The sequence below is a fragment of the Syngnathus acus genome, chromosome 13 (assembly GCF_901709675.1).
Source record: "Syngnathus acus chromosome 13, fSynAcu1.2, whole genome shotgun sequence".
Taxonomy (NCBI): Eukaryota; Metazoa; Chordata; class Actinopteri; order Syngnathiformes; family Syngnathidae; genus Syngnathus; species Syngnathus acus.
In genome coordinates, this window is record NC_051098.1 from 3,930,005 (window position 1) to 3,942,038 (window position 12,034).

Consider the following 12,034-nt stretch of genomic DNA (forward strand, 5'->3'; position numbering starts at 1 on the left):
CCCAGTAGAACGATGGAGTCCCCAGAAGGAGCGCTCTCCAGCACTTCCTCCAGGGACCCCAAGAAGGGTGGGTACTCTGAGCTGCCGTTTGGTGCATAGACACAAACAACAGTCAGGACCCGTCCCCCAACCCGAAGGCGGAGGGAGGCTACCCTCTCGTTCACCGGGGTGAACCCCAATGTGCAGGCGCCCAGCCGGGGGGCAATAAGTATACCCACACCTGCTCGACGCCTCTCACCGTGGGCAACTCTAGAGTGGAAGAGAGTCCAGCCCCTCTCGAGAGGGCTTGCACCGGAACCCAAACTGTGCGTGGAGGCAAGTCCGACTATGTCTAGTCGGAACTTTTCTGCCTCGCACACCAGCTCGGGCTCCTTTCAAGCCAGAGCGGTGACATTCCATGTCCCAAGAGCCAGCTTCTGATCAGACCGCCAAGGTCCCTGCCTTTGGCCGCCGCCCAGCTTACACTGCACCCGACCCCTTTGGCCCCTCCCACAGGTGGTGAGCCAATGGGAAGGGGGACCCACGTTTCCTTTTCGGGCTGGGCCCGGCCGGGCCCCATGGGCGAAGGCCCGGCCACCAGACGCTCTCCTTCGATCCCCGCCTCCAGGCCTGGCTCCAGAGGGGGGCCCCGGTGACCCGCGTCCGGGCGAGGGAAAACGAAATCCATTTGTTTTATTCATCATAAGGGGCTAGTGTGAGCCGTGCTTTGTCTGACCCCTCACCTAGGACCCGTTTGCCATGGGTGACCCTACCAGGGGCGTGAAGCCCCAGACAACATGGCTCCTAGGATCATAGGGGCACGCAAACCCCTACCACACGATAAGGTGACGACTCACGGAGGGGCTGAAGACTGATTGCAAATTTAAATATTTTGCGAAGAGGTGTCAGACAGGTGCTTTTCGTGATTGCATGCTGATCAGGGTGTTTCTGAGCTCGGAGCATATGGTTTCTGTTCTGTAAGCACAGCTAAAACAATAGAGTTCGGACTTCTTGAATGACATCTGTATGAACTGTTTTGCAAAAGGGCGGGAAAAGTGTCAATCTAATGAGAATTGGTTAACACATTTGCATGAGGTGTCCTGCTCTGTTGAAATGGTGATGATGAAGACTGAGAGGTTCCGAGTTTCTTCAAACAGGTCAAAGCAATCAATGAAAGCTGTAAATGGGTGGTGACCTCTAGTGTTGTTATAAGTGGCAGACCTCTTATGTATGAGTGGTCAAATCTCGTAGTAGCTGAGTACACTAATCGGCAGTCCCGTTGTTGTTGTTTCTTTATTTTATGGGGGGGTAAATGGCATGCAACAACGAACTGAACTTAAATAATACCTCATTTCCATCAAATGCATTTGCACTGGTGGAGCTCAGTTGTTACTTCATCAAATTACAATTCTACTGCAGAATTCGTCTCTTCTCAAACCCTACCCTGGATCGACCCGTGGGCAATGTCCAGTGTTTTTAACTTTATGGGAATGCACCAAAGCAATAACCCATTTCCACTTTATGCATTCGCACTGGTGTAGCTCAGTGGTTACTTCATCAAGTTATAATTTTACTGTAAAATTTGTCTCTTCTCAAACCCTACCTGGTATCGAACCATGGGCAATGTCCAGTGTGTTTTTTAATTTTTTTGGGGGGGCGGGATGCTCCAAATAACTAAATTTGAATAATAACCCATTTTCATTTGCTGCATTTCCATTGGTGTAGCTCAGTGGTTACTTCGTCAAATTACAATTCTGCTGCAGGATTCGTCTCTTCGCAAACCCTATCTGGGATCGAACTACGAGCGATGTCTTGTGTGTTTTTTAACTTTATTTTTTCAGCATGCAACAAAAAACTAAACTTGAATAATAACCCATTTCCACTTGATTCTTTTGCACTGGTATAGCTCAGTGGTTACTTCATCAAGTTGCAATTCTACAACAGAATTCGTCTCTTCTCAAACCCTACCTGGGCTCGAACCGCGGGTGATGTCCAGTGTGTTTTTTAACTTTATTTTCAGCATGCAACAAAGAATTCAACTTTAATAATACCCAACGTCCTCTTTATGCATTTGCACTGGTGTATTCATTTTATTTGGGGAGCTAAATGCTAAACAATTCTGCTGCAGGATTCGTCTCTTCTCAAACCCTATCTGGGCTCGAACTACGAGCGATGTCTAGTGTTTTTTAACTTTATTTTTTCATGCAAATAAGAACTAAACTTGAATAATAACCCATTTCCACTTCACTCATTCGCACTGGTGTAGCTCAGTGGTTACTTCATCAAGTTACAATTCTACTACAGAATTCGTCTCTTCTCAAACCCTACCTGCGCTCGAACCACGGGTGATGTCCAGTGTGTTTTTTAACTTAATTCTCAGCATGCAACAAAGAATTAAACTTTAATAATACCCAATTTCCTCTTTATGCATTCGCACTGGTGTATTAATTTGTTTGGGGGGTGGGGGGGTGGTGAGCTAAATGGCTTGCAACAAAGAATCAGACTTGAATAAAAACCCACTATACACTCAGCTCAGTGGTTGCCTCGTCAAATTACAATTCCACTGCAGAATCCGTCTCTTCTCAAACCCTCCCTGGGTTCAAACCACGGGCGATGTCCAGTGTGTTCTTTTAACTTCATGTTTTCCCCTCATTAAGGTAAACATATGTATGGGTGGCGACCTCTAGTGTTGGCTATAAGAGCGGGCCCTCCGTTGTGTGTATGAGTCGTCAAATCTCGTCGTCGCCGAGTACATGAATCTGCAGTCCCATTGTTGACGTTTCTTTATTTTATTTGGGAAGCTAAATGGAATGCAACCAAGAATCAGACGAATAAAAGCCAATTTTCCTGAGTTGTCAGTCGCACTGGTTTAGCTCAGTGGTTACTTCGACAAGTCACAATTCTTCTGTAGAATTCGTCTCTTCTCAAACCCACCTCGGGTTCAAACCACGGGCGATGTCCAGTGTGATTTTTTTTCCTAACGTCATGTTTTCCGCTCATTGAGGTAAACGTATATGTATGCTTTAATACAGTAGTTTGGGGGAGCAAAATGGCATGCAACAAAGAATCTGACGAATAAAAACCCAATTTCCACACTACGCATTTGCACTCATTCATCATAACAGTGTCGTATTTAATAAGAATCACTGATAGTAGTTTTTGGGTGAAATATTTTTTTAATGCTGTTAATAAATGCATTTGTTTTCAAAAAGCTTTTTTTAATATCCATGCTTTGGTATCTGCTAAAAGTAAAAACCTTTTATGCAATGACCTTTACATGTCATTTAAATTACTTCACACAAACACGACATCCATCTGCTCCTAGTACGGCCCCCCGGTCAAAATTTAGAACCCAATTCGGCCCGCAAGTCAAAAAGTTTGCCCACCCCTGATCTATACTCATACTGTAGATAGAATGTATTTTAAAATGTACCGTTGTCAGAGTGCATGTAGTACACATTAATAATGATTACATAATAACTCCACGACTAATTTACTGGAGTAAAATAAGATCAAGACCGTTCACATAAGTGACTCAACAGCGACTCTTATTGGTTGTTGTAATAGTGTATCAACGGAGACTTTCACTTTTTGTGTCGAGTGGCCAAACTGGACACATTCTTAGGCTACCGTACATTACTTACGAAACGTTACGATTTTAATTTGCACGTAAAGTTAATTTGTCACCATTTCTTCTTCAAATGTTATATAAATGTGTTCTTTGAAACTACTCGTACTTTTTTTTTTTTAAATAAGCATTTGCCATAATTTTTAATCCAAATAAGACAATATGCTAGCAAATCAACCGTCTCGACAGTATTTTTCTTTTTTATTGAGGATAAGAGCTGCATAAAATGGATGGATCAAGTTTATATCCTGTACATTCATGTCATACGCGGGCGAAAAAAGGTAAACAGTGACGACTAATGACGCAATTTCCTGTTGCGCATGCGCAAAGTCGACATAAATGCTGTTGACAAATGTTGTGGGAGGGTCCAAACCTTGGCGTAAGTAGATCTTTGTTCGTCACAGTCAAATATACTTACCAAATTGTAGCTCCCTGTGCATAGCGTATTGTTTTAGAGCTAACTTTAGGTTGTTGGCATAAATCACTGGAACATGCATCTATTTAATGTCCATTAGATAAAGCGCTTATTTAAACATCTGCAAAGAACCGCTGGGGCCGAACATTGTAGACAACAGGAAGGATCTCGTCCAGCTAGCTAAAAGCGCAACTTCAGGTTGGGATCCAATAAAGTATTTACATTATTTGACCTAACCGTTGAAATTATTCAAAAGAAATCCGAAATCCACAAAACATACCATTACCATACCATAAATACCGTTGCTAAATTGTCTTATATTTTACTGCGACTGTATTTTTTGTTAAATTACCTGCTGTAATTTTGAGCGCAGAAACTATCCGCTACCGACAATCGTAAAATTGTTCAGCTGAAAATACAGTGTAGCTGTGGAAGCTACCAAAGTCGCTTTAGAACACATTTCGCACACACACACGCACACACACGTACTCTCGCATTGGTTCTCAATCTTTTTTAAACAATGTATTCCCTGCCATTTTATTCCCAGTCATGTACCCTAACTCGCGTAGTATAAGTATTTTTTTGCATAGGGGGGAACAGTGCTCTGTCATCAGTGTCTGATTTATTAAAGTTGGGAACTTCATTTGTATTGGTCTCTGGAACTCTTTGGAGATAAACGGGTGTATATGAAAAAATAATAAACTTCATTGTAAATAAATGTTTATGGACATCACAATAATTGTCAAAATAAAGTGTTTCCCTTTGGGATCATAGAATACAACTATTCTCATATTAGAAAAAAAAAAAAAGAAGCATCCATCCATCTATTATCTGAACCGCTTATCACGAGGGTCGTGGATGCAATATAGCCTATCCCAGTTCAATTTGGGCACTAGGCAGGGGACACCCTGAACAGCAGAAGCTGCAAAAAATAAAAATCGTAAACAAATACAGACTCGCATTACTGAGTGTCAACACTGAATATTGCATCGTTGCACTGAACTGAGTGTTAGTGCTGTGTGGCAGGGAGGCAACAGATGTGATTGAGCTCTTTTTTTTTTTTTTGCATGGATGCTACTTTTAAAGTGCATTGTATTTTAAAATCTCACATACCCCCATTTGAGATCCACTGTCTTGACACATGCACTGCCAGCTTGCTTGAAGTTGTATTAGAAGTCAGCTCTGGCATTTCTGTCAAACTCATGAATGTGCTCTCCACAGTGTGGCTGTGGGAGCAAGTGAAGGCAGTCTCCTTGTCCAGGACTGTCGCCAGAAATGAAGAGGTGAGTGAGACCAAAAACAACAATAAAAAAAAAAAACTGACTGTTGTGTGTGTTTAATTCAGTTAAAGGCAAGTATATACGTTCTTTTCCAGCCAACAAAAAAGCCCTGATACAGATGGGAGTACTACTGTTAACGAAGAAGGTGAGGCGGACGCATTTTGAAGTATAAATACCTAAATTTTAATGATTATAGCGCTGGCTAATAGCTGGCTAATTCTTGTCATATCTTGGAATGTGTCAATTGCCCATTCAGTCATTCATCTTCCAAACCGGGGGTTGCAGGCAGGCTGTAACCAATCCCATCAGTTGTTGGACGGTCGCCAGTCACTCGCAAGGCATCAATTGTCCATATTGGTTTTAAACTCATTTGCTGCCAGCACAGTTAAAATGGATATATGACGTCTATAGCCGTCAATGGCAGTAAATGAGGTCATTAGACCCCACCACAATATAAGATTATTTGGTTATGGGGCATTGTGTGTTTAAATAATGTTCTGATTTTCATTTGCAAAACTGGTGTATAATAACAGTTGTGCTTGTGGTTATGTGCTCCCACAGGCTCAGTGGCCACTGCAGAAGATCCAGCCGCTATTGCAGCCATTCAGTCTGCCTCCACATTCACGGATCAACCCATCAAATACTTATTCAAGACAGAAGGAGGTGTTGGACAAGTAAGAAGGAGTCTTGACTTAAACTTTCTTGGCAACTCGTCAGAATCAATGTTTGTTGTAATGTCTTGCGGTCTTGTTTTATATGTTTTATATGTAAAGGTTAAGGTTCGCACAGTTTGGTTTGCACATCTGCCTCACAGTTCTCTGGTTCAAGGTTTGAAGCAGAGCTCTGGCCTTCCCGAGTAGAATTTGAATGTCTTGCCTGTGTGTTTTTTTTATTTTTTTTATTGGTTCGTTCAGCTTTCTCCCACATTAAAAAAGTGTGTTCAGTAAATTAGTTTAAATTGCCTCTTGGTGTGAATAGGAGTGTACTCGGGGAGGCATGATGCAACCCTGCCATGACCCTTGATTGGATCAATTTTTGTAAATGTGGCAGTAAGATTTTTGTTAATTTTGGTCTTGAGAAGAAGAAAATATTTTGAAAACCTTGTGCTATAGTTGGCATATTCCGATATTGCTGTAAGCGCATACTGTACCTATGTTGCTGCTGATGTCGCAATGATTACGTGGCACATAACAAAAATCCCTCAAAATGTCTCACAAGCCTGGACTTGTCATGTTAAGCCTTTTTAAGTCTGTAGAATTCTGCTTTTAAGTTATTTAAAAAAAAAAAGTCAACGCCCTTACGCGCAACGATAAATGCATGAGACTTTGGGGAGATATAGTGACTGACTGCCACCATGGTTTTGTCGTCTTTTCGCTGATGTGTTTGTGAACTAGACATCTTATATCTTTATTGCAAAATATTTAGTGTACTTACCATTCTAATTGAAACGTGTTGAAATGGAATCTCTTGTTTTGTGCTTTGCAATCAAATAGGTTCCTTGCAAACGTAATCAAAAGTGATGAATACTTAATATTGGAATCAACTTCTACCAAACTGTGTTAAAATCCGAGTTGCAAACTTTAGTTGGTATCTTCTGAGGAAGCATTCCCTACTGTATTGAGACACGTGTAAACATTTTTAAAAATATTTATTCGCAGTGTTTGCACTGTCAACAAGGGGATTCTCTATACCAGTGGTCCCCAACCTTTTTTGCGCCATGGACTGGTCACTTGTCAGAAATATTTTCGCGAACCGGCCTTTATATAAATAAATAATACATTTATATAAATAAATAATACATTTATAATAAATATATAAATACGATGAAATAAAATGATACGACTGGCATAAAAACAAGTATAAAGGACATAAAAATAAAACTCACGTTACGTTGAATTAGTGGGAGCACTGAGCTTGTTTCACAGAAATGAGCCGGTCCCATCTAGGCGTAATCGGAGACAATGACACCCGAAGTGGTTAAGGTTTGTCTTTTAATGCAGGATGCTTGGTCTCCATGTGCCGAAGCAGTTTTGAAGGCTTCATTGCCTCGTTAGCTAGCCTGTCGCCACATATTATGCAGAGTGGGCTTGGCGCGTCAGTCATCTGTGGCGATAAATCCATATTTTAAGTAGGACTCCAGAAATTTTCTTTTAAGTGCAGCTTTCCTTTTCTTAGAAGTCGTAGCCTCTTCTTCTTCCGTCTCCTCATTGGGCTTTTTTCCCTTTCCGAAGAAGCTTTCCAAACATCTTTGTTTCTTGCTCATATTTGCTTGCTTCTCGCGCTCGACTGAGGTGACATGTCACGTGACCGAGACGAGCGTCTTGACCTGAACCGACGGATGTAATTGGGAGAGAATCGGCAATTTTGTTTATATTTTTCAAAATAAATTCTTACTCATTTTTGCTAGCTTTGCAAGCTCAACTGGGGAAACATGTCACATGACCGGGACGAGCGTCTTGACCTGAATTAATTGATCGTCGATTAAAAAAAAAAAAAAAAAAAATTCTGTGCGGCTTGGCGGCCCAAGTGACCCACGGACCGGTACCGGTCTGCAGACCGGTGGTTGGGGACCCCTGCTCTATACAGTTTGCATGCTTTTTCACTTTACAGTACTTCATTGTCACTCTTCAGACTGGTCTTGGTGTAGCTTTGACCCACTTCCTGATAACTAAATATCAGAGCTGCATTGTTTATGCGCCTCTTTTTTTCCGTGTTGTTTGTGTAGGGTTAATGGCACACTTGCCAATAATATATTTTTTCTAGGTGACCTACAGAGTGATCCAGGTGTCCGACGGCCAGTTAGAGGGTCAAACAGATGGAGGTGCAGCAGTGAGTCTCGTCACCGGTTTCCCTGCAACCACACAGGCAGTCACACAGGTGAGCAAGCTCCATCCTATTCTTTAAAAAACATGCTTGACTAATATTGCTTGTGGCAGTGAACAGGTGGAATCCAGTTGACTAATTTAAACGTCCACAGCAGTGAATGAATTGATTTGCATTACTTCATTTCTTTTCCTTTTTTAAATTATTACCTTTTGAAACCACAATGGTTGGCTTTGGTGGCTCCACTTTCTTTTCACAGATTAATTAGAAGCAGATCATGTTACATCAAACCACTGAGTACAGTCACTTTGTTTGTTCTGGAATTCAGTTCAATGCAGGTGATTTGACAGTTAGTGGGACAATTTCTTTGTGTTGTAATCAGTATTTCTTGGACACCAGGCTGTGTTCTCCCAGTCTGAAGGCCTTGAGGGAGATAGCACCACTGAGACACAGTACACGTATTACCCTGCCACCATTGCTGACGCCACAGCAGGGACCATGGTGACAACAGTGCAAGCATCTGACACTCTTCTCAGCCAGACTACACCTACAGGTAACAAAATGCTGTGTGCCATCTGTACGCCAAAAACAAAAAAAAGGCAATAAATTAACAGTTTCCATGTGTTACAAAATATAAAATATTTGCAAAATGCAAAAATCAACCTGGTCGGTTGTTCTTTGATTCTTATGATTTTTGTTACAGGGCAGCTCTATGTGATGATGTCACCCCAGGAGGTTTTGACAGGCTCCAGTCAAAGGACAATCGCACCTCGCACTCAACCATACATAGCGTACTTACATTATTATTTAGCACAATTTAAGTATAATTACCCATTATCTTACCATATAGCATGTTTTCTAGAAAACAAGAAGCTCCACGGGGTTCCAGGGATGAAAAACGGCGTGCACAGCACAACGAAGGTTATTAGAGGTTTTAACTGACAATTCATACAAAAGAAGAAATCAGAGAAAACACGCTTGCATCTCTCACCACAGTTGAGCGCAGACGTCGGGACAAAATCAATAACTGGATTGTGCAGCTGTCGAAGACGATACCAGACTGCAACATTGATTATACCAAGACGGGACAGGTGAACTGGGCTTTGTTACATTCAGACATTTAAGCACTCTACTTTCAGTTTGGGTATCATGATTTCATGTTAAATCGTCATTCCTCCCATTTTGTTTAGAGCAAAGGGGGAATTTTGTCCAAAGCTTGTGATTACATCAAGGAACTCCGACAGAGCAATCTGAAGTTGGGGGAAGATCTCGGCACACTTGATCGACTTAGGATTGACAATCAGCTTCTCCGACAAGAGGTATGTTGGTGTGAGAGCAAGACAGTCGAACAATTTAAAATCTAAACTTTTTCTGGAAAAATAGGACTCGAAATTTGAAGGCATCATGTGAAAAGGCACGCCAGCATTTCTAGTGTGATGTGAGTCTGCTATATATGTAACACAGCTCATGTTAAAAAATGGCATCACATTAAAATCTTGAGTGTTTTAATTTACCAATGGGGATAGTTTCTTAATTTACAATGCTCATAAAACTTGGGTTTATTCAGCTTTGTGTTAATGCTTACAGAATAAGAAAGGAAAGAGAGCAGAAGTGTCAATGGGTTTGAGACTGGCAAATGTTTGCCGTATTGTGAGCAGATTCTCATCTGGGTTCAAAGATAATTGTGATTAATGTTTACTGATAAAGATAAAATGAATGATGACCATGAAAGAAATGACAAAAAGCAGTATGGAAATTACTGCAACATCATTAATTGTTCACATTACACTACGACGATTGACAAACTAACAGAATGTACCAGGCAAGACGTGGGTTTGGTGACCGGCTCATTATTTCAGAAAACAAGAGCTCAACATATGTTTGTGTGCCCCATGCAAGTGCCCTGGATCGCTCCCCCATCATTTTAGTTTTGACTTATTTACAGAGTATTCTCCATTACTATTAATCCAAATATTTTTCTTCTGTTCAATTCATATAAAGTGACAAATCCGCCAAGTGGAGCCTGGTTTGCTATTGACATCTCTCTTTTTTTCTCAGGTAGAAGACTGGAAATCCAAGAATCAGATCCTAAGGAATGTGCTACGTCAGCATGGCATTGTGGGATCATCCAGTGCGGACCCGCAGTAAAAAGCCTTTGAGGAGCAGCTTTTGAAGACAACTCGCACACGGGCCAAAACAGTACTTGAAATGCTTTGACTGAGACATGTGAGGCTTGTCAAGTGTGCATGATACATAAGGAAATAATTGAATATTGTCCTAAATATTCAACCCGCTGTCCGAAAATGACACATTTAATGTTTTTAAGGTTTTAAAAGTACTTATTTTATGCCAAACTTTATTGCATTTAAAAGCGATGAACTGGTCATTGAATACTTTCCTCTTATAGCTATTAGCTCCAGTCACTGTAGAACGCTCCAGGTGATGACCAGTTTAAGGCTTTTTCACACTGCACTTTGCAACACGGTGTCGAAAAACTTATTTATTGTGACTGAATGTCGCATCGCACAAGGTGGGTGGGTGCCTGCTGATGTAACCCCAATGCCACTCTGAAATTGAAAAATCAAAGCCTGGCATAGTGATATCCATGTGGTAACAGCAGTACATCAGCAGGAAAAGCCTCGCTGTTTCTTTCTAGTACGGTACACAAGCACTTACAAACACGGACAAGCGTGCAGTAGTTCTTGCGCACTACCCCATTGCGAAGAAGAAACCAAGTGCAGCGTGAAAAGGCCAAAATGCGACGTTTACATTATGTTCCCGTGGCGACAGTGACGGTTTATATGGCAATATGGAAGGTTGCAATTTGTTTGATACGCCACATGGCCGGGGAGTTGAATTTCAATCAGCCTTGTTCACAAATATTCTCCAAAGTTTTCCATGTGTCTTCTGTAGAAAACCTGAGCAGAATGTAAAAGATGGGAGACCTTGATCAGAATGTGAAAACCATGAGGATAGGGGATATCCGGGACTGCCATCTGTGTTAGACAGCGGGCTGAACTGCTGTGCGTCTTTTGGACTCTTGGACTTGGCAACTTCTTCTACCCATGGCCCTACGTCATGGTTGCTGTGCTCAGCTGTGAGAAAACTTGATGGAGGAAAAAATGGACACAATTCCATGCTCTCCTATGTTTCAGGCAAATCCAGCTGCACTTGATGCTGAGAACATAGTGTAAACGTAGTATAACTTCTTGTTGCTCCTGTTTTCTTAATTTGCGTGGTTTACTGTCTCCAACTATTGTACATGTGTATTTTATCCATAGTTTATATTCCCTTTTGCTTTGTATTATTTGTATTAATCTTTTCCCATGCCATTTTATTTAGCCTCACCTTGGATTTTAAGTACATTGTAACAATGTAACAGAAAACATATATCTGAGGGCAGTTAAATCTTGATCATGTAGGTGGGCAACAAATAATGTGTACTGTTATGTTACTTTAACTTTTGTGCATTAAAGTTGCTTTCTAAATCAATTCCACATCCAGTACTATATTTAGAATTTTTCTTTTGTAGATGTGGTGGCGGAAGGTAAAGAACTTTACTCGTAGACTTGTATTAGAGGCCTGAGATGGGTGAGATAGTTAAAAATCTTTGTACCCTGTTTGGAATCTTAGTTTCATTAAAGTTATAATTTCCAACCCAAGGAAGTGGAATTGTTGGAGCAGGGCTGCATAAAATGCCTCAGATCAAGCCAATACATGACTTGGGGATGGCTTTAGTCACTCCCTCAAACATTTTACAATGATTAACTATGTAACTTATATTTGCATAAAAAGAATTATAAGATAGGAAAGATCCCTGGCTGGCAACTAAGTGCAGCACTGACCAAATCCCCTTTTCCAACCAAGTCTTGTCAAACAATGATTTGTATTTCATGGTAATGTATCTGT

General features: G+C 41.2%; 1 protein-coding gene across 6 annotated transcripts; it reads left to right on the forward strand.

Moving 5' to 3' along the window:
- The first annotated feature begins 3,919 nt into the window (after positions 1-3,919).
- Positions 3,920-11,787, forward strand: usf1 (upstream transcription factor 1). 6 transcript variants are annotated; one of them, XM_037267670.1, is made up of 12 exons: positions 3,993-4,220; positions 5,244-5,305; positions 5,398-5,447; positions 5,864-5,976; positions 8,066-8,179; positions 8,525-8,678; positions 8,829-8,916; positions 8,988-9,046; positions 9,122-9,216; positions 9,316-9,444; positions 9,509-9,563; positions 10,184-11,787. In XM_037267670.1, exons 2-11 carry the CDS (start codon positions 5,298-5,300, stop codon positions 9,533-9,535), a joined length of 837 nt encoding a protein of 278 aa, XP_037123565.1. In that variant the 5' UTR covers positions 3,993-4,220; positions 5,244-5,297; the 3' UTR covers positions 9,536-9,563; positions 10,184-11,787. The 6 variants fall into 6 exon arrangements, with proteins under 6 accessions (XP_037123562.1, XP_037123564.1, XP_037123565.1 ...); XM_037267667.1 differs by lacking the exons at positions 3,993-4,220; positions 9,509-9,563 and adding an exon at positions 3,920-3,986; XM_037267669.1 differs by lacking the exons at positions 3,993-4,220; positions 9,509-9,563 and adding an exon at positions 3,920-3,986 and having other exon boundaries at positions 5,870-5,976.
- The last annotated feature ends 247 nt before the right edge of the window (positions 11,788-12,034 follow it).